This window comes from Diabrotica undecimpunctata, chromosome 7 (assembly GCF_040954645.1).
Source record: "Diabrotica undecimpunctata isolate CICGRU chromosome 7, icDiaUnde3, whole genome shotgun sequence".
Classification (NCBI taxonomy): Eukaryota; Metazoa; Arthropoda; class Insecta; order Coleoptera; family Chrysomelidae; genus Diabrotica; species Diabrotica undecimpunctata.
Window position 1 is genome coordinate 54,863,295 of NC_092809.1, and position 24,068 is coordinate 54,887,362.

At 31.5% G+C, this 24,068-nt stretch overlaps 1 protein-coding gene across 1 annotated transcript; it reads left to right on the top strand.

Moving 5' to 3' along the window:
• LOC140445371 (uncharacterized) lies at window positions 1-23,846 on the top strand. Its single transcript, XM_072537349.1, has 3 exons — window positions 1-584; window positions 18,075-18,458; window positions 23,350-23,846. Exons 1-3 carry the CDS (start codon window positions 167-169, stop codon window positions 23,778-23,780), a joined length of 1,233 nt encoding a protein of 410 aa, XP_072393450.1. The 5' UTR covers window positions 1-166; the 3' UTR covers window positions 23,781-23,846.
• Window positions 23,847-24,068: the final 222 nt, after the last annotated feature.

Genomic DNA, 24,068 nt, shown 5'->3' on the forward strand with positions numbered 1-24,068 from the left:
TATATAGTACAGGCGTACAAAGCGATAATAAGCGGGTATATTACTTAAATAAAAGCAATTGAATTATTTCACATTAAGTAATTGAGAGGAAGATAGTAAGATTATCAAACCACTTAAGCGTAGCAGGTCATTAACAAACAGTTACTTTTAGTTCCCTATAAGCACAATGGCAGAAGAAAATTTACGGGAATTTATAAGAGAAATATTTTCCAAAGACTATGAAGTAACCAAAGAATCTATAACATCGCTAACTAAACCTGGTGACAATTTTTTGAGTATTATGTTAAAAGTTGAAGTGATATTAAAAAAGCGTGACGATGGTTCCGAAAAAAAGTTGAATGCTGTAGCTAAATGTGTCAAAAACTCTAATGAATTCGTCAAAAGTTTATTTCCTACTGCTTTCAAGAATGAAATAAGATTTTACAAAGAAATAGTTCCAACGCTACAAAATTTTCAGCAGGACAGAGGGATAGAAGATGTTCTTGATATGTTTCCTGAGTTCTATGGCGCTAGAATTAATAATAACGGAAGTGATGAAGTCGACGATACTGCAGTCATTCTGTTAGAGGATTTAAAATTCGATGGTAAGTTTGTGTTTATTTTAAATTTACTACTAATGCTGACTAATTCCAGCAGTGTGTTATCAGTTTACGTGATTTATAAAACATAATTTTATGTAGTGTATAGTTCGGGGGCTTGTCGACTATTTCGTTATACATGGTGGATTAAACAATATGACTTATATTAACTTTGCCATAGCTCACATCAACCGTTTATACATAAGAGGTCATTCCTATAGATTTTTTAACATTTTTTTTAACACAAAACCACATCAACCGCGCAGGGTTATTAGTGGATTTAACAAATAGAAAAAATATTACTACAATTGAATATCTTGATGTCTTTTAAATAGGTTAAAACTGTTGAAATTTTTTTGGTGAGAACTGTTTTGAGATCATCATCTGTGAATCCGTGATATGTTTTACTGTCAGTGGATTAGAGCTGCTGGAGCAGATAGGTAGTGTTTCTTTTGTTATTAAGTATTAGTAGTTAAATCTTAGATGGTTAATAATAACTTGATGATTTTGCCATGCATTAGTAAAGTGGACTTTAACCAGGTTCTTTAGATCGGTGTACGGATATGTTTTCAATTTTGCAATATGGTTTGAGTTCATTCGACTTTTGTTAGCCAGTTGGTCTGCTTTTTCATTTTCGTAAATACCTGTATTTGAAGGTACCCAAATAAAAGACGATTCCTTTCGTAATGATCGGAATGTTTCTAGTTCGTTTTTTATAGTCTGTATAATAGGGTTGTTAGTATATATTTGCTTCAATTCCAGTAATTCATTGAATGAGTCTGTTACGATAATGCACTTTATCGTTCTACTCTTTTTGAAGAAGATTAGGGTTTCCAAAATAACTGTACCCTCGCCTGTGAGTATATGCAGTCTTTGGTATCAATATGCAATAAGAATTTTCTTTACAAAAGTAGGCAGCTGCATGATCATGGGAAATTTTAGAGGCATCGGTAAAGATTTGAAAATAACTAGGATAGTGGTTTAGAATTTCAATAAATAGATGTTTAGTTATTGTGGAATTTTATTTGATTTGGGATACATACTTTGTAAGTGGTAGGTCAATAGTTAATGGGTGGCTTGTCCATTGGGAATAGTTTGCATTTATATTTAGCGATACATTGAGTTGATTACTATCGAAAGTTGTGAGCTTTATTCTTTCTATAAGGGGTGTAGAGTTTTTAGTCTTATTGTTAGGAGAAAAACCAAGGTTGTAGATGTGGAAGAATACAGGATGCTGTTTTTGGGATGATATATTTGCAATATAGTTTAAGGATAGTTGCTGTCGTCTTATATGTAAGCGAGGTTCTCCAGTTAGAACTTGCATACTACTAACCGGACTAGTTTTAAAAGCTCCCAGTGCTAATCTCAAAGCTGTAGATTAAATAGTGTTTAGTTTTTTTAAAGTGGTTTTATATGCAGCATCGTAACATATACAATCATAACCGATTTTAATTCTAATAAGCGATTTGTAAAGCCTAATTAATATTGTATGATCAGCACTCCAAATTTTGTTGGATAATATTTTCAGTATCCCTTTTGGCATGAAAGCTGTAGTTTATTTATGTGCAAATTCCAATTTAAAGTTCTCTCAAAAGTTAGACCTAGAAAGTTTATTTCTTTTGACTGTTCTAAAGGTAAATTATTTAATGTTAGACTAGTTCTTAGGTAGGTTTTAATTTTATTAAAAATAATGTCATGTAATAATAGAAAAAACAAATCCCGTTTTTATCGTCTCATTATGAAGCCGATTTAGGAAACTTTGTATAATTTTAGTTGTTGTCATTGCATTATTCGATTTAGTATAAATAACAATGTCATCTGAATAAAGACTAGGTTTAATGGGTGCTTTAATTACTGTTCTAAAGTTATTTGCTGCTTATGGCATTTTAAAGTAATTACTATTTAAATGGGAATAAGCCATAATTAAAGGTTAAAGTAGGTTTATTGACGTTTCAATTTCCACTTCGGAAAAAAAGAAAAAATTTTGAGAACGATTTCCGAAGTGAAAATTGAAGCGTCAATAGACTTACTTTAACCTTTAATTAAGCCTTAATCCCATTTAAATAGTAATTGCTTTAATTACATCCATAATACTATTAGAGGCGATTAAGAATAAAGTTGGAATAAGAATCGAACCTTGTGGGATTCCATTGTCTAGTATCTTGGATGAGCTTTTAACACCATTTATTCTAACTTGAATTGAGCGATTTTTTAAAAAGTTTTTTATAAACGCGAGTATGTGACCTTGAATGCCAGTAACTTTTAATGTTTGTAGAATACAGTGTCCCCATGCTCTATCGCAGGCTTAGGTTATATCGAAAACTGTTGCTATTAGTTTTTGGTTATTTGCAAAAGCTTCATTAATTGACGACGGTAATGCAACGTGATTATCTAATGTAGATCTGCCTCTTGGAAGGAAGTAAGAAAATTTTTTATTTTCTAATTACCATATAAGGCGGAGGTTTTAAATTTTTTCTAGGATCTTGCACAGCAACATGTAAGAAAAAGAGGTCGGTAAGAGGTAGGGTTGTCTTTTGGATTGTTAGGCTTATTTAACATTTGTATTTTAACTGTAGTTTAGGATCTGACAAATGATATTTTAGTCTATACACACATAAAATATCTTACACAAAGCAAATTGTGGTATATATGGACCAGCCATATACCGTATTATAATATGATAATATGATCACACATCAGTTAACACACATTAATACACTAGTATTTTTCCCTCGTCCTTTTCCATTATTCGTCATACTCCTTATTGTCTAACCATCTACAACTAAAACAATTATTAATTGAAGGTGATTACTTGGCAATATCGCACTTAACGAAGCTCTTAACGATAACTTTTCAACGAAATTATATTCCACTTATCAATTTTGCAGAGGCGTACCAAAAAAAATTTAATTATTTATTTAAACACATAAGAAATTACGTAAAAATTAAATCTAAGACCAATATAATTATTAAATTATCATGTGTCTTTTGACAGGTATCTTATAGTTGTCTAACAAATTAAAGTAAAATTCTATTCTTATTAGAGAGTACCTAATACAGAACTTCAAAAAACAGAAAACTTTGGAAAATACTTATTTTTTCATTAGGCTAAACAATCTGAAATTTTAACATACGATCTCGTCATTTCACATCATTCTCTATTTATAGAATGGCTGTGTGCTGTAAACGTTATATTTGTTTTTTTTAACTTAATTTGAAAGTTTTCTTTTGTTTATTTGTTTATATAAATATAAAAACATATTATGAAATTCATATACATTAAAATGAAGTAAGCTAAACTATTATCACGTAAATGCGTGTATATAGTAGTGGATTTGTTTATTTCAGTAAATTCTCGAAATATGAAGTGAAGATGGCAGTATCTACTAAAGAGTTAATAGCTTTGTTAGAAGAAGACTCAGATTGTGAAAATGCTGACTCACTTAATGTGGGTATTTGCCGCCGAGAATAAATTAGAAAGTTTCTGATGTAGATGACATTGATGGTAAGATTATTTGTGAAGAATCAATAAAATCAAATATTGCAGGTACATATGAAATACAAGTGATTGGGAATTCTGACGATTCTGATTATGATATTCCTCTGAACCACAGATAAAACGTCCAAAGAAAAAACCAGCCAAAAATAGTAAATCCAAATTTCTCTCAAGTTGTAACAACATCAGTCTGATTGATATTTAGACAATATAAAAGCCAACCATGGAAGCAAGTCATATATTTGATAAAAAAGTAATTGAGAGAATTCTACATTTTACAAATATTTATGCATCGCAGAATAACCGTCACGATTTTGAAATGACATAGATTTAAAAAAAAATATTAGCATAGGTATATTATCTGGTTCACACTCTGCTTCAAGTTGATATGCATTGGTCAAAGGATGAGGATAAAGAAGTGCATATTATAAGAGAAAGCATGAGCCGACATAGATTTATATTTATAATTTATAATAGTGAAGAAACCGCTACATCAGTGTCAAACTTAGTACATGGACGTCAATCTAAATTTGCTTTACCAGATGAAACCAGATTCGACAATATTAGCCACATTACAAAAAGAGACGATAGTGCAAGAATGTAGGATGTGCAAAAGTAATACTATTTATTTATGTAAAATGTGTAGAATGCATCTACACCCCGAATGTTTCGAAAATTTTTACCTTAGAATTTAATTTACATTTAAGATACAATATGTTCCTTTATTAAAAATTGTACTGTTTTCCTTGAAAACGAGAAAAAAAATCTTTTTAGTTGTAAATTAGTCTTAATTTATGTGTTTTTAATCCAATCTAATAAATTAATTGTCAAATTTCTCTTTGTATATTGAGCGGCCGTTAATGGGTTAATACTATATAAAGAATAAACTTGCCTCAAATTTACTTTACTTATCTCACAACTATTTTAAAGTTAATAATAAAGTCTATTTAATAAATATATTCCTAAAAAATAGAATACAAGAACGTTAATATATATATATTTATCTATCTATACAGCCTTTGCTGTCCAATTTTGGACATGGGCCTCCTCCTCCTTCTTCCACGTCTCTCTATTGTAGGCAGTTTGTATCCACTTCGGGCCTGCGTGTTTCTTCAAGTCATCTGACCATCTCATTTGCGGCCTTCCTCTTCTTCGTTTGTAACTATATGGTCTCCAGTGTATAATCATCTTATTCCATCTGTCGTCTTTTTGTCTTATGGTATGTCCAGCGACCTTCCACTTAAGTTTTGCTGTCTGCGTTAATACAGCAGTTACTTTTGTTTTGTTGCAGATCCAAGTATTTCTTTTCTTGTCTGATAGCCTGATGTTCAGCATTTGCCTTTCCATGGCTCTTTGTGTCTTTGCTATTTTTTCCATGTTTTTCTTTGTAAACGTCCAAGTTTAAGAACCGTAGGTGAGAATCGGAAGTATACGTTGGTTGAAGACTCTTTTTTTAAATATTGGGAGTATTTTCTATTTTTTAGTATATGGAAAATTTTCCGAAGGATACCGAAGCCAACCGTATCCTTCTTTTTATTTCTCCGGTCTGATTTTCTTTATTTAATATAACTAGTTTTCCCAAATATACATATTCTTTTACTTGTTCTATAGTTGTTTGTGCAATTGTAATTATTAATTCTTCTGGTTGGTTGGTCATAATTTTCGTTTTATTATAATTCATTTGTAGACCTATTTTTGTTGATTCGCTATCATCATTCATCCATCATATTTTGTAATTCTTCCCTTTTATCTGTTATTATATCGACCATATATATATATATATATATATATATATATATATATACATCCCGCTATCGTTTTAAGCTCTTTTCACGTTGCAGTAATTTAGCATCACCAAGAAATGCTATCATTTTCTATTTATAAGTCGTGTATGTTCGTTTAGTGCACCTTTGTAGGCTTGGCACCGTTGTCGATTTTTCAATAATCCGATTTTTTTATAAATTAAATTTTTTACATCAAACCATCATTTTAACATTGGGAGGTGAAATTACTGTATTTGGTATCATTTTAAAGCCAATAGATGTTGCCAGTGTTAATACTTAAATAATATTTGAAAACATAAAAATATCGATCGGTTTGGGTTCAAGTTCAAATGAAGACATTGAAACTACCTGCCGGCCGGCTGGGGTCAACCAACAAGTTTTTTTATATCAATGTTCAGTTGTTATTCAATTTAGATATTTTTTCCCAGAGAGTTGTGTAGGGGAATATTTTACATATTTGAATTTCCAAGCTGTTTAATCGAAGCTATTAGTGAATAGTTTAAGATAAATATTAGGTTTTTATGGGATTAGGTCAAAAATATTGGTTGTGATTGGGATTAGAATCACATTTTTAATTATTTAATGTTTAACATTCTGATTTCCATTCAGGAAATCGTTTTCAAAAAACGTTTTTTGTACAAAATGTGTATACACATTTTTACATAATTTGTACAATAAACAAGGTTAAATATTGGAAATCGTATCGTTAAATATTAGTTAATTAAAAATGTAATTTTCATCTCAATATCGACCAATAATTGTGGCTTAATCACATAAAAAAATAATATTTGACTTTGACCATGCCATAAGAAAGTAGTTCACGAACCTCGCTAAATAGTTTAAAAAAATCTTATACAGAAATTTAAATTCTAAATAGTATGAGGGGTAGCCGACGAAAAATTCGTAAAGACGTACAGTTGATTTTGCTTTGTTTTTTTGAACAATCATAAATGGCAAAAAAATTTTTGCTTATAAAACGTTTTGTATACATTCTAAAGAAAAATAATTTAAATAAAAGTTGTAGACCATAAAAAGTTTTCTATTTAGAGATATACCAAATTTAAATACATAAATAATTGAGATAATTCCAAAAAACCATAAACTCTAAGATATTATGTTTGTAGTAATTTATAAATGTTAATAACTTTGTTTTTTGACTAAGGACAGGTAATATAGCTACTTGAAATCATGGCAATTGATGAGTTATTAAAGTGTGCTAAATATCAAGCAGATCAAAAAATATTTTACTATTTATTCAATTTGTTTATCACAGAAAGCGATTATTTAAACAACTGTACTTGTCCAAACTCGTATGACTCTACAAGTATTTTGTAACTTGCAATCGATTCTTTGCGCTTTCAGTTTTAGGGTATATTAAAAAAACTTTTAACATATTATTATTAAATTTTTTTCCTTTTTAGTTTTTAGACCACTTAACATTTTTTTAGTTTCTTTGACAAGTGAGGATTCGGTTATTTCTTCATATGGGCTATGAACAATTGTGTAGTCAAGTCAACACTATTATAGAAGTTACCCATACTTTTTCAGTAGTCATGCAGACGGTTCATCTTAATTGTTCCCATATGGAACATAAGCCGAGAAAAGTCTTAAATTCTGTTTGTGTTATCTCTTTCCAAAACGCAATCCTCGATTTTTTTGAACGACTTTGTGCAAGTATTTCGTCAGAGTCACTTCCACAATTCATTTAATCTACATCGTCCTCGCCAGATGCTTCTAACAATGATTGTAATTCACCAGTGGTCAATCTACGTTTATCTTCACATCTAGCTTTTTTAGATGTCGAAGGCATATTATTTACATCCATTTCTTTATAAATACTATAACTCACTTTTCGGAGGTAATTAACAATAAATCGTTCTACTGGAAACTATCAACTTACGACTTCCAATACTATAAGGCCACTTGAGGCACAATACGTTTTTACTCAATAATAGTTCCTGTATAAGTAAAATTGTTTTTTAATGTGCTTCATTGAAGCACACTAAATATATTTCAGTTTTGCAATCACATTCTTCAGAGTATGTTTTAACTTTTTTAACTTTTCTATCGGCCTTTCTACTAGTCAGGTTTCTTCTTAAAACTTTGTAACATCTTGTACACTTTCTTCTCTTTGTATTATCTACATCGCTTTGCCTTAAATGGTATTTTTGGGTGTAACTGGTCGTGAGGGTTACAACATTTCTTTATTTGTAAATGCCTTCGCGAACTTCAGTCTGAACTCAAGGATGGGTTGTCGCTTTTTTTACGTTTTCTATTATTTACCAACTAAGCATTGACTACTGCGGTATTAAATATTAATTCCATTGCCACTTTCCGGTACCACTTCAGCATTTTGCAGGCTTTGGTAAGAAGCCACTTGATCACTAAAATCAACACTCTTTTTCACCAAGTTATAATCGAGAATAGTTTGTGGTTTTAGTACTTGTGTATAATTTTTCTCTTCATTTGATTAAACCAAGATACAACTATTATGTTTAAATGTTGCAAGGATTAAAACTGGTCTTTTGTTGACCCATTTTATCACTCGTAAAATCAATAATGGGGTTAAGTGTCATCGAGAGTAACTGGTTGCAACTTTTTTAATCGAGATTTTGGTTTTACATGTTGTTATAGTAAAACATCTGCACATGAATAATTCGTTTCTTGAACAATGATTTCAATTCATCACCAATATTCTAAAATAAGGTGTTATTACGTCGTCCGGAATATTATAAACTGGTTCTATTTCATAAAGCATTGGAAATATGGTTTACACTCTATATTATTATCTCCGTTAAATCCTATCATTTTAGGCTCCATATGTGATGATTAGACCTATAGCACCGGAGATACGCAACTAAGGCTCTTTTGACATAACATATATAGGAGTAAAGATATATATCTAAGGTTCTTTTGGCGTGTTGATGTATTTGATTTCTACGTCGTAGTATTCTATTGGTTAAATGTTACCATTTGAGGTACTGTACGTCACAATTGGACTAATAGGATCGAAGATACATAACTAAGGTCCTTTTGCCAGGCTACTCTATTTAATTTTTGTATCTCATTGTATTCTATTGGTTTAATTCTATCATTTGAGGTACGAAACGTCACGATTGGACTAATGGGACCGCAGATACATAACTAAGGCTCTTTTGACAAGCTGATGTATTTTATTTTTCTATCTTATTGTATTCGATTGGTTAAATCCTATCATTTGAGGTACTGTACGTCACGATTGGGCTACTAAAAACGAAGATACGTAACTAAGGTCCTTTTAACATATTGCTGTATTTGATTTCTATCTCATTGTATTCTATTAGTTAAATTCTATCATTTGAGGTATCGTACGTCACGATTGGACTAATAGGACCGAAGATACATAACTAAGGCCATTTTGACATGCTACTTCATTTAATTTTTATATCTCATTGTATTTTATTTGTTAAATCCTTTCATTTGAGGTACTGCACGTCATGATTGGACTAATAGAACTAAAGATACACAACTAAGGCGCTTTTGACATTGTTCTGCATTTGATTTTTATATCCCATTGTATTCTTTATATTAAATCCTATCATTAGAGGTACTATACGTCACGATTGGACTAATAGGACCGAAGATACGTGACTACGGCCTTTTGACATGGCTGTATTTAATTTTTTTATTTCATTGTTTTCAATTCATTAAATCCTGTCATTAGAGATACTGTACGTCACGATTGGACTTATAGAAACGAAGATATATAATTAAGGCCTTTTTGACATGCTGCTATATTTGATTTTTCTGTCTTATTGTATATTATTGGTTAAATCCTATCATTTGAGGGGCTGTACGTCGCGACTGGACCAATTGGAGCGAAGATACAATAGGTAGTTGCAATATATCATAACCCGTTACTTTTAACCAAACATGATGCCAGAATGATTTGTGGATGAAAAAAATATATATATATTCTTAAATTTACTATTTCGTTGTGGGTAATATTATATTCAACAGCGATGCCAAATTTCTGATGCTAAAATGATTGATAATGAAAGTGGGATATACATTTTCATGTATATAATGGCAGCGAGTAAACGGTAAAACCCTGAACTAAATATATATAATATTTTCACTGTACCATCATTTTAGACTCAAACATTTTCTGGAATAAACTTGTATAACTCAGTAAGGGATAAAAAGAGAAAGCGGATATTTTAAAATATCAACAAAGTATCAACACTCTAATCAATGAGATGGTTAAAATGTTTGTAACAAGTACAGGAAAAAAGTTATTAAGGTCTTGTAAAGTAGCGTCGATATACAGATGCTACTTTGCAAGACGATGCTAAAGTGATGGTAAAAGCATAATGTATCGATGCGAAAATGATAGCAGGATGTATATATATATATATATATATATATATATATATATATATATATATATATATATATATATATATACATATATATATATATATATATACATATATATATATATATATATATATATATATATATATATATATATAGACTAGCAAAATATTGATAAGTTTACCGATCTTTCAAACTATTCAATGAACTTGTCTCACTATACACTAGTGAATCGCACCAATTTATATTGTTACGGGGGCAAATTTTATGGGAATTATCTTACTTTTTCACTTATTTACATGAGCGAAGCATACACAATAAAAATGACCCCAGTAAGAATTTACTGCTGACATTTTACATGGTTGCCGCTACCGTTTAGTTCAATATGTAGATTAGTCACCTATAACTGAAAATTTTCCGACTATAGTTCGAGATTTTATTTCGTTTTCCTATTGGTTTTCAGTACATAATTTTGCTAGTTGCTTTGTTGTCTTCTAACCTCTGGACATATGCCAGCCAGACAGCCATGCCAAACTCTGACTTTCTTTAAATGGTATAATATCATTTAATTTATTCAATTTATGAATCTCGTTATTTATTCTTATTTTGCGTGCTCCATGTACATCGTCGATTGGTTTTAGTCCTTTTCTGCTATTTTTGTCTCAAATATCCTATTTATCGGTTTTTCGACATTTTATTTCTTTTAACACAATCAAAAGCTTATTTGAAGTCTATATACAAGAAGAAAAAAAATATCAAAATATTATGTAGAAAAAACTCAACAGATATACAGAGAATCATAATGCAGAAAATGAAATGACAGGAAATGAAAATGATACTTAAAGAGGCTGCAAAATAAATTATTAGGAAAACTAAGAGAAACATGAAAATGGAATTGCATGATGTGGAATCTTGACATTCAGTTAAAGAATAGAGGAAAAATAAACTCAAACCACTATAAAAAATACTTCGAAAATTTACAATCAGTAGAGAATATGGCAAATAGAGCAAAAGAAAAATGGTTGAAAAACAAAAGAAATCGTAAATTAAACAATGTACATGTTATTATGTTAAACAAATCGAAACATGCTCAAATGGTCCCTAACGAGCCAAAACAAGTAGTAGAGAATGACCCCAGTTCGATATCAAACATGCTACGCATACTAATGGAACGCATGAACATGCAAGAAGAATTCAATAAAAAAAATCCTAGAAAGATTAAATAGTATAGAAACTAGTCAAAGATAAAATGTCGGGAAAGTTAAGAATATTACATTGGAACTCAAATGGTCTCTTGCAACATCAGCAGGAGATACTGTTTACGTTAAACAACCAAAAAATATGTTTACCTTAAACAACCAAAACATACATTAAACTGAGAGGATATCAAATATATCAAGCTCTTGAATCAAGAAGCAGCAGTAGTAGTGAAGAATAACCTAATTCACTTTAAAAGAAATATAGAGAAAATATAGAGACTGAAGCCATCCAGGCAGCTAACATACATGTTAAAACATACATACATGTTAAAAAATTTGATGTAATAATAGCAGCAGCATGTTTTCCACAAAAACCTAATCTAAAAAAAGAAAATTAAATTAAACAAAAATTTATCATTGGTGGAGACTTTAATGCTAAAAATACTGGGGTTCAAGGTTAATCAATACAAAGAGTAGAGAATGGCACTCAACTGGAAAACCACATATTAGCCAACTAATACAAATAAAACACCCGACTTTACTACCACTCTTTAATACTACTAACAATCAGTGAGCATATTATACTAAGAGAAAATAACCCTACCCTAACCATTAATAGAACGGACTGGGCTAGCTTTAGGCAGGAGTTAGTGACATAATTGAGCTAAATGTACCAATCAAAACTAATAAATAATTTGATGAAGAAGCAAAGAAACTAACCATAAAAATATACAACTAGCAGCATGGAGCCAAACAAAGTATAAGAAAAACTAAACGTCAAAATTTTCCCAAAGAAATTCAAGAACTGGGGCAAAGAAAATGAAAAGCCAGGAAAACGTGGCAAAACAGAACTGCAGAAAATAAAAATGTATAAAATAACCCATTCCAATAGTTAAAAGGGAGAAATATATTTAATCAAACATGAATCAATAAACCAATACCTAAACGATCTGACCAATGATCAAACCACTGATTACTCTTTATGAAAGTGTACAAAAAGAATAAATAGACCAACGTAACAGATTCCGCCGTTAAAAAGAAAATGGAACATAGGCATGGACAACAAAAAGCAAATCTGTATTCCAAAGTCACGAAATGGAAAATAATGATCAAGCAGAAATCCCTATCCTCTACCCCTAAAGAAATAACCAAAACAATATAAATCCCATAAAAGGCTCCAGAATTTGACTTAATAACAGGAAAAATAGTGCAACAACTACCTAGGAAGGCCATGGTTAAACCCACAAACCTTTTTAGAAAATATTAGTTTAATCCTAATAAGGTTTAAAATATTGTTACCAGATAACAGCACAATATTATTTTTATTTATATTATAACCTCTGCATACCTTTTTGTTTATAACTTTTTCAAATAATGTTTTTTCAATCGATGGTTTAATGTATATTTTATTAATAGTTTTTATCACTGGAATCCATGACTACCTACTGTATCAGCGACAATTACCGAATGATAACGGTAGCACTATACACGTTGGTCGTGATATTATAACTAAACGATTTTGTGGTCGACAACACATAAGTTGTTCCGTATTCGCCACATTTATCCAAAGCTGATTTATTGCAATGTGGAATTTTACAATTAAGTTAAATCTTTCGAAACTGCAAATATGTAATAAATGGTAGCGATGTGGCGTCTTTGGCGTTCCGATACCAACGATGAAATTACGCACTATTAATTTGGTCGGCATGTGAGCTACAATAAGACTATTTTGGTCTAATTTCATTTTGAAAATCATCGATTATAGTCTCAAAATGTACCAAGAATCTGGTATAGATAATAACAGAAAAAGTTTTGATAAATACATTAAGTAATGTAATTGCCATGTAGTTCTGAAATTATCTTCTAATTCTAATTAACTTGTCGCACCCTTAGTATTAAAAGGGCACATCTCGAAAATTAGGGTTTCTGAGTTTTTGGCATAAATGGGCACAAAACTACTAGTACTACAACTTGGCCTTGACAGAAATTGAAAACGGAGAATATAAAGCAAGTCCCGATATAATGTGACCCTTTCGTACTCCCCTCTCCGCCAACACATCTTCCCGCGAGATAGACTCATTCAGTAAGGTGCCGATGTATGTCGAAGCAGGTGTGTTAGTGAGCGCTCTCATTACGAGTTGAGCCCTTCTATTACAAAACTTGAGGTACGTGTTGTTTTATATTTTTTGTTTTATAAAGGCACATTAAGATTAAATGCTGTATATTACTAAAACTTCCGAAAATTTATGGGTTTATTTAAAAAAAGTTCTTTATATTACTAAAATTATTGTATGATTTTTGGAACTATATCTAAAGGATTATTGTTATTACAAAAATATCTGTTTGATTTACAATATCATTGAAAGTTAAATCCTTGTAATACTAAAATAATTCAACGAGTTTCTTAGTTGTGTCCATAAACTACAAAGTTTTTCGGTACTAAGGCCTTAATTATTGTTATTATTTTATGTACTAACAAGTATTAAATAAGAGGGTAACTATATCTTAACCTCTTACAGATAAATTGCAAAAAAATTTAAGAAATATGTCATTACGATCGCGAAGAATTATGAACCTTCTTAACATACCTTTAAGTTCATGAGAAAACTTTTTAAAGCAACAAGAAATAGCCGATAATACTCTGCCATTACAAAATAATTCTTTGGTTGAGACTAACACTGTTACTGCAACATCAAAACGTTCGTCGAGATCGTCATCTAGTAGTTCCAGTTCGTCTTCTAGCGTCAACAGTAGCAGTTTGTTATCTTCTAGCAGCAGCTCTTCCTCTTGATGTTATTCACTGGAACAAGGACGATTTGTTTTCCATATTCTAAAAGGTAAAGAAATTGAAGCCCAGCCTCAGTCTTTATTATCTAGAACTACTTCACCTTCAATACTAGAATCCGTAATTTTAACACCACGAACTCCAGCTGTACATTACCGTATATCGCCAATGAATTCAGAAGAGAGTGATGCTGATATTAGTGACAATGATCCCACTTATAATGAACATCAAGGTAGAAAACGTTCGCCAAGCTCATTTTCAAGTTCCTCTGATGATGGTACTTCTGAAGTAGTTGCAACATCGCCCAGGAGATTGAAGAAACGTAAAGCTGATCCTACTAAATGGAAGCAAAATAACCGAAAGATAAAACGAAATGCAGGAGAACAATACATTTCTACTAAGACTAAAAACGTTGTTCCTGCGCGTCAAATGAAGAGTCCATGCAATCAGAAATGCAGATTGAAATGCAGCGAAAATTTTGGTGAGGCTAAAAGACTTCAACATTTCAAATGTTTTTGGGCACTAGGAGATTTGCAGTTAGAGCGTATGTTTATAAAAGCAAAAATGGCTATAGTTGAACCTAAATATAAGTATTCAAACGCTCAACATCCCAAAGCACCAAATGTTGCTTTCTACTTGTACGATGATAAAGCCAAAATCAGAGTCTGCAAAACATTTTTTATCAATACGTTGGGAATAACAAGTAAAATGATCGCACAGTAAGATATAAGACTAACAATTGCAATTCTGTTGAAGCAGATAGAAGAGGCAAACATAATAGTCATAGACGCGTGGATGACAATCTGAAAGAAGGTATCATTAGATTTATCAATCTAATACCACGAATTGAATCGCATTATTTATAAGCGTCGACCTCAAGAGAGTTCATAAGTGGATCGAAAAGTATTACTGACTTGTTTAGAGACTTTCAAGAAAAACAGAAAAATAATTCCCGAGATCCTGGAAAGTTTCATTTGTTTTATGAGATTTTTACTACCCATTTTAATTTGGGTTTTTTTCAACCCAAGAAAGATCAATGCGATCTTTGTTTACAGTATAAAAACTCTTCTGCTGATCAGAGGTTTGCTCTCAAAGTCAAATATGATACTCACATAGAAGAAAAGGAATTAAGCCGAGCAGAAAAAAGGAATGAGAGAATGACTCTTGACAAATATAATTTATGCGTTTGCTCCGATGTTCAAGCGATAATGCAAAGTCCCAATGGAGAAACATCATCGTTTTATTATAAATCCAAATTAAATAGCTACAACTGTACTTTGACTGTGTTAAATAAATTACCTGAGAATGAAGACGATTTTAAAAGCTATGGTGACGTGCAATGCTATTTCTGGGATGAGACTCAAGAAAAAAGAGGTGGAGTGGAGATTGGAAGTTGCATTTTAGATTTTTTAAAGAAGGTTTGTGAGGATGCAGGTGAACATGAAGTTAACGTAACATTTGTAACAGATAGTTGTTGTGGCCAAAACAAAAATAAATACATAGCTTCTTTATACATGTTTGCAGTCACTACTATAAAAAACTTAAAAGGCATAACTCACAAATTCCCTATAAAAGGTCATACGCAAAATGAAGCCGACAATGTACACATGCTGATACAGAAACAAATATCAAGAGATTTAAAAGCTGGTCCAATCTTTACACCACTTCAATACACCACCGCAATTCAGAGAGCTAGGAAAACGGGTAAACCTTTTATCGTTCATACTTTGAATCATGATTTCTTTTACGACTTGAAAGATTTACAAGTCAAATGGGGATATAATTTCAACGTTGACGAAGAGAAGAATACCATCGTATGAAATCACATCAAAGTTATGAATTTACGAAAGGGAACCCATTCTCTTTTCAATATAAGACATCATACAAAGACGCGTTTAAAAAAATAAATGTTAGAAACAAAAGAAAGAAAATGTTGGATAATGAAGAAATATCTATCAGAGACTTATTGACCCTTATCATGCCTGTTACTATAATAATATGTTAATGTAGGTAACTGTTTTCTAATTGTAATTTTTAATACTTTGTTTTATTTTTGAAATGTTTTATGACTATTACTTAAAACTTAAGCCTGCTGGCTATTTTATATGTCATAGTTCTTTAGCTACTATTCTAGTCGTTAGCTATTCTATTCTATTAAAACACAACTGATTGTAAAAAATGAATATGATAGATCTTAAGCGCTCCCACAAAAGCAGAATGATTTTATGTTGAGAAAATTTGTTAATTTTTTTGTCTAGTAAATTCAGTAATTTTTTGTGAGAACTATTTTAGTTTTTTGTTACATTATAAGCGTTAAAACAATTCTGGTTTTTTTTATATGACTGCCCTAAAAAGAGTGTTATAGTTTTTGTTATTGGATTTCAATGCTATATGCCTATTACTTTTTGGTTTTTGAGAATAAAGTTATTTTTTTTTTAATCTTTTACGATTTAATGTTTTATTAATTCCTTTACAAGAGGCACTTTTATCATTGAAAGTAGTTAAACATTATTATTACACAGCCATATTTAGATTTGTAACTTAAAAACATAGTGTATATTTAATCATTAAAAGGCTTAATTCGTAAGATGCCTTCAAAATTTAAAGAAAATTAGTGGGAGAGGGGCCTATCTTGGGAGAGATTGTTTGAAACGTTTTTTTTTTAATTAAATTATTTTTTTTTGTAATATTTCGATTATCCATTATAGAGTACAAATACTTTAAATTGTATACCTAGATTTTTATTTATCTATCTTTTCAAATAAAAATGTTATAGGTGAGTAAATGAAAATGATGAAGTTGCTTAATCTTTAATCTCGTTTTCCCAAAAGTAACGATTTTCGAGATGTGCCCTTTTAATACTAAGGGTGCGTTGTCTAGATATTATTTTCATTTCTTCTCCCTCCTTTTGTGGCGTATGTTTCTCTGTGTATCCGTTGACGTTTTTCTTGCAGAACATTTTTGCTATTCTTATTTTTTTTTCTTGTAAATATAAGTCAACTCATTGATCTTTTTATGCATGTGAAATCTATTGTAAATCTATTAAAATATTGGAGGCTCTTTTATCTTTTTTTTTTTTCTCATAACCATTTCTCTTTATCCTCGTCTATCTTTCTGCTGATAATTTTATCTAAGTCTTTGTATCGTTCGGAGTTATTTTTGTTTCCCTCCCAAAAGCTATAATGTTTCGTCCGTGGTTCCTACTTCTTTCGTAAGCTTATATATTATATAGCGTCCGCTAAGTTGATTTAGTATGTTTCAATATCATTGATAGTGGCTGTTAGTGCGACATTATTAATAATCTTACCTAATTTATAGTTGATCTATATCTAATCTTTTTTAGTTTATTTCTGGATTACAATAATTGTTAGTGGCACTCATAATTAATCTACAAGTGGAATTATGTACTAGTGCACTAATTCATTCAGTTTCTAATTCGTATAACCTATCAGAAAAAAATCCAGGCCGTGTAATTGTTTTTTTTTTGTTAGTAAATGTGCATCCTTTTTACTCCAGATAGTTTGATACCTGTAGTACATTCAGTAACATGCCTTTTTTTTAGTTGATATAATATATTTATCCCTTTTTTTAATTTTATTTCTGGATTAGAATTGTTAGGTTGTTAGTAGCACTCACAATTATTCTACAAGTGGAATATGTACCAGTACTCTAATTCATTCAGTTTCTAATTCGTGTAACTTATCAGAAAAAAATCCAGGCCATATAATTATTTCTTTCACTAAATGTGCATCCCTTTTACTTCAGATAGCCTGGTACCAGTAATACATGCCGTATTTATAAAATGCCAAATAACTGGTTTTTGCTTGGGTTTATAACAGGTTTAATTTGATTTAATTTATATTTTTTTATTTGTAGGTTACATAAATGTTGATCGGCACGAAGGTTTTAACTTACCAGAAGCAAAAATTATCTTAAAAGATATATGCAGACTACATGCCACAGCCTTGGGTTTAAAATTTACTCAGACTGACTTATTTGAGGAAAAAATTCGAAAAAATTGTAAAAAGGCCATTCCACCACCAAAACCGTCAGATAAAGAAAAGTATAGACAGTCTTTGGACGTATTCTTTAGTATTTTGGAAGATTACAAAGAATGCAGACCGTATATTTCTAATCTTAAAATTAAATTTGATAAAATGAGGAGAGCAATCAATGACTTTTTTGATAAACCTGCGAGAGAACCATTTGCTACGTTAGTACATTGCGATCTTTGGGTTAATAATACCATGCAACTTTTTCGTAAGTAACTGAGATTATTTTATCATCCTGAGATCTGACCTGATCTTTTTTGTTTTCTTTTTTGGTTAAATCATAGAATTTGTATAAATTTTTATTATAAAAACACATTTAACACATTTTATTATAAACATATTTTTTTTTATATTATATTTTTATGCTAAATGTGAAAAAAACATGTTCACTCAAAAGGACATCAGGATCGCATCAATATAAAATTATTGTAAACGAAATTGTTTAAAGCAATTCTTATTTCCCGTTAAACATAAAAACATGTCATATGATTCACAATAAACTTTTGTTTTACCCTGCAACCTGGAAGCTTACATCTAACAGATTTTTTTAGCTCAAATGCTATTGCAGGAGTGTGTTTTATCTGTCTCTTAGTAGGCGTTTAAAGTGATGTTCTAGATTTGTAACTGTTTCTAGTTACCAGTGTTGAAATGTTCCCAAAATCAAAATTTTCAGAAATGTGGAGTAGGAAGTAATTCAGAAATAGCTATTTTAAACTTCAGGAACTTCATAACGGTTTTTTCAACATCCCCAAACTTTGGGTTTTCTGGATCTCATTATTGTACCAGTTAAAAAAATATTTTTGTTTAACATGTACTCAAGTAAAGGTAAGGTGGTGGCATCTATCTATGTATACATGTATTTCTTCTAATAATATTGTCGATAACTTAATAACTATGAATGAACCAACACCTAAGATCTTGTCATCATTATTCGGCAGATATATATATTTTTCCCTTGATTAATATCTAAGTCTAATATTAATTCCTTGGGAGTGCCGCAGACAAAAGCATTTTTAAAGCTCGTAAAAGTTATCATTTGTTCGTCCACACAAACCTTATGTATCTTGGATGTGTCAAGCAACCTCTTCGTAGTCTTTCAACTAAAGGCCGTATCTTAAATAATTTCTGAGCGTTTCTTCGATTTTGAGGTATATCAGCGTCAATAACTACTTTTAAATTATTTCTAATTTGAAAATATCTATCAAGTGTCATGGCTTGTGCAATACTGTTGACTTTTGTTGTCTTAGCCGAAAACATTCTAATTTGTGGATACTTAGACAGGACATTAGAATAGATATTCCAAAAAATGTTTTCACCTATTAGAGTATCGTTCAAAGGTTCTTCTTTTTCTTGCAAAAATTTATTATTTGTACAATAAATTACATAAGTATTACCGACGTTGTTTTCAACATTGCAATTTTGCCTTTCGTGTAGTGTATTGACAATTAAAGTAAAGTCAACATGCTGAGGGATAAAAACATCCATTTTGCACCAATGTATTTCGGTTCTCAAGTTTTTTTTTTTCGTTAATTGAATTTCGGAGCTAGAAAAGTTACATACAGTTTCAAAAGACATACGAAAGAAATTTCTCAAACCACCAAAAATAAAGAAGAAATCGTGGATGACAAATGAGATTCTAGATATGATGGAAGAGAGGCGAAAGTTCAAAGATCAAGACATGTCATTATACAAAAAAATCGATAAAAAGATCAAAAAAGCTATTAGAATAGCTAAGGATACACATCTAAGAAAACAGTGTGAGGAAATACAGCAATTGCATTATAAACACTATTCATTTAATATGCACAAAAAAGTTAAAGAAGCCGCAGGCTTATACAAACCTAGAAGAGTTGGGTGTTTGGCAGATAACGAAGGCAAACCACTGTTAACTGTGGAAGAAAAACTAGACACTTGAAAGAATTATATGGAAGTAACTTTTGCAGATGAAAGGCAGAATACCATTGAAGACACTGAGTGCTAAACAGGACCCCCGATTACCATTGAAGAAGTCACATCAGCTATTAAAAGAACTAAAGATAGTAAAGCGGTAGGGCCTGACGAGTTTTGTACAGAATTCCTAAAACTTATGGATGAACAGGGAATAAAATGGATAACAACTGTATTCAACAACATATACGTAACTGGAAAAATACCCCAAAGCTGGTTAAAGTCGACCTTCGTGACCATACCAAAAAAAGTAAATGCCAAGACATGCGAATACTACAGAACAATTAGCCTAATGAGCCACTTACTTAAAACGCTCTTGAAAGTGATACACGGCAGAATATATAAAAAATGCGAAGAACAAGTATCATGGACGCAGTTTGGATTCCGCGATTCCTTAGGCACCCGAGAGGCTCTATTCGCTATCCAAGTGCTTATGCAAAGATGCAGGGATGTTAACTGTAATGTGTATACTTGTTTTATCGACTACAAAAAGGCATTTGATAGAGTAAAGCATGATAAACTTATAAACATCTTGAAAGAAGTGGGGTTAGATGATAGGGACTTAAGAATCATCTATAATTTATATTACAACCAAACAGCCAATATTAAAGTGAATGACCAGTTGACAGAAGCAGTCTCCATAGATAGAGGAGTGAGGCAAGGATGCATTCTGTCCCCGGTGTTATTTAATATATACTCTGAATATATCTTTGAGCAAGCGCTAGGCGAACTACAAGAAGGCGTATTAGTCAACGGAATACGTCTAAACAACATTAGATATGCCGACGACGTAGTAGTTTTTGCAGATAGTCTGGACGGTTTACAAAGAATAATGTCGCGTATATCAGATATAAGTAGAGAACACGGACTTGATATTAATACGAAGAAAACAAAGTACATGGTAGTCAGTAAGCGCGAAATATTAAATACACAGCTTTTGGTTAACCAATATCCAATTGACAGAGTGGACAGCTACACATACCTTGGTACCAACATTAACAGCCAATGGGATCACTCCAGTTAAATAAAACAACGCATAGGAGAAGCAAGAATCGGCGTTCATAATGATGAAGTCTCTTTTCAGAAGTCACGATTTGCCACTTGCTACCAAAATCTCTCTCATTGGATGCTATGTATTTTCTACGTTATTATACGGAGTAGAGGCCTGGACACTTTCCGAAGCTTCTTTAAGAAAACTCGAGGCATTCGAGATGTGGTGTTACAGACGTATTTTAAGAATTTCATGGGTGGATCATGTGACTAATGTTGAGGTCCTACGTAGAATATGCAAGGAATGCGAGATTATTAACACCATCAAAGAGCGCAAACTAGAATATTTTGGCCATTTTATGAGGAATGAACAGAGATACGGCTTGTTGCAACTCATTCTTCAGGGCAAGGTATTTGGAAAGAGTGGACCAGGGAGAAGAAGAATATCTTGGGTTCAAAACCTGAGAAAGTGGTTTAATACATCGACAACCGGACTATTCAGAATAGCAGCAAGCAAAGTTAGGATGTTGGTCGCCAACATCCGGAACGGATAGGCATCTTAAGAAGAAGAAGATCAGAGTTTTCAGAATCTGAAACGTCTATATCGGAATTTTTCAGACATTCAAGAAGTTCTTTATGGTTAACTTTGGGTCTTAAATATTTTTTATTACCAAAGACAGCTGAAATAAAAAAAGTCACATGTAATATATATATATATATATATATATATATATATATATATATATATATATATACATATCCGTATTGAACATTGCCAAACATTATACAAAAAAATAACAATACAATAATTAAATAGGTGACAACAAGCCTTATATTAATACCGAGAAGTCATTCCATGGCCTCAGGGAACAAAATCTACGAAATCGTGGATTTCGTTTAAACCACCTTTGAATCGTGTGGCTGGACATTCAAAGCTGAACTGAACTCACTGGGGTGAAGTGGTGGACTGTACTGTTCGTTCAGCAGCATTGCATGTGTAACATAGCGGTCTGTCTGTCCCATTGGTTAGGTAATTTGTTGAATGCTTGACTGTTGGATTTTATATTTGATGTGCGTTGTTTACTTCTTCGTTCCATTCGCCTATCCAATGCATATTGATTGTGAAATTGTTTGGACGACTATTAGCTGTTCTTGTTTAGAGCGGGATTAGAGATCTTGAAAGCAATTAATTGCGGGGTTAGCTGAACAATGTCGGTATTTATTTGCAGTGATGGATTCTTTTGACATTTCTGGTATTGAGCTTTAAAGACAGCTAACCGTCTTATTTTGGGTGATGCAATATTATTTAAAATCGGAAGCCATTGAGTTAACGTACTCTTCTTGGTCCCCGTAATATATCTCATGGTTTGATTTAATGTGCATCTAGAACGTTAATGTGGTAAATATTTAGCCAGACTGGAGCACGACATTGGGCTGTTGAATAGACTAATGCAAGAGCCCTTGTCCTGATTTTGTCTGCATTGGCTCCCGAAGGAGTGTTTGCAAGTATGTTAATGATGCGAGTTTTTACTTTAATTGCAGTTTTATGTAAGTTTTGCTTGAAAGTTAGAGTGCGATGTAGTATTAAAACGAGAGTTTAGAATAACTACTTTGCTTTTTATGTTCAGTCTGTAGTTTTCTTTACAGCCATTTAGATGGAAAGCAGCAACAACTGTATTTTTAGGATTTGCTTGAAGACTTCAGTTTTTAAAATATGTGTTAATAATATTTAGGTCGCCTTCTAAAGTAGCTCGGGCGTTCTCGAAGTTTCTTTCTTGTATACCCAAAGCCATGTTATCGGCATAAATAAATTTGCGGTTGATTGTAGTGAGAGCGTCTGAGATGCAAATGTTGAACCAGAGCGACGATAGAATCGACTCTTATGTTAAGCCATTCTGTAAACTTTTGAATTTACTAGTTTTCCCTTTATAGCTAATTTGAAATAATCTGTAGCACATTATTTGATTTACTAGGTCATTAAACGATTGATATGGCACCACTGGTACAATTGATGTAATAGGCCTTGTTTCATACCGCGTCTTAAGCGCAAGTAAGATCAATAAAAGCTACTACCATTTTAATTTTCTTTTGGAATCCATTTTTAATCAATGTTGTTAGAGAAAGAACTTAAATTATATGTTTTTAATTCATTTATGTTTTAGATAGTGGAAATATTAAGAAAAACAAGTTTGTTGACTTCCAATTGTATTACTATCAATCACCACTAACTGACGTATTGTTTTTCCTTTGGTCCAGTGTACGTTTAAACGTTCTGAAACAAAACTTTGACGAACTTCTTATCTATTATCACACAGAATTTACAGACCAATTGAGAAGGTTAAACTGTAATACAAATTTATTTGATATCGACAAATTTTGGGAGGAGCTAGATGCTGTAGCTCCTAGTAATTTCATGGATATCATGTATATGACAATGTTTGTGGTTTTTGGTAAGAAGGATAGAGGTGATGAATTAGAGACTGATGAAATTGTGGGAGCATTTAAAGAAGACGTTCCAAAAGCTGCAAGAGACAAAATTGCTTTTATGGTCTCTGAATATGGAAGACGAAAGTGGATAGAGAAGAATGAATGAAAACGTTTGTGAAAACTATAATAGATTTAAAAATTTGTAAATATAAAAATAAATTATTAAATGTAATTAGTAATATTCCTTTAACTTTGTTCTTCCTGCTTGAGTTACATAAACTTAGAGCAAATTGGGATCATCATTGGGCCAATCATCTCCTTTATCTTTAAATTAACAATATGAGGATTGTATATTGGACCTGTTAAAGTATGTTATCTGCATTGAAAAGTTTCAATGCAGATAACATACAACAATCTCAAAGCAAAACAATTACAATACAATGATCTTCGAATT

What these genes read in the sequence shown, in the direction of transcription:
- LOC140445371 (XM_072537349.1), top strand. Translation starts at nt 167, where the DNA reads ATGGCAGAAGAAAATTTACGGGAATTTATAAGAGAAATATTTTCCAAA. An exon ending in AGAGGATTTAAAATTCGATG is followed by an intron (nt 585 to 18,074) that starts GTAAGTTTGTGT and finishes TTTTATTTGTAG; the next exon opens with GTTACATAAATGTTGATCGG. An exon ending in TAATACCATGCAACTTTTTC is followed by an intron (nt 18,459 to 23,349) that starts GTAAGTAACTGA and finishes TTTATGTTTTAG; the next exon opens with ATAGTGGAAATATTAAGAAA.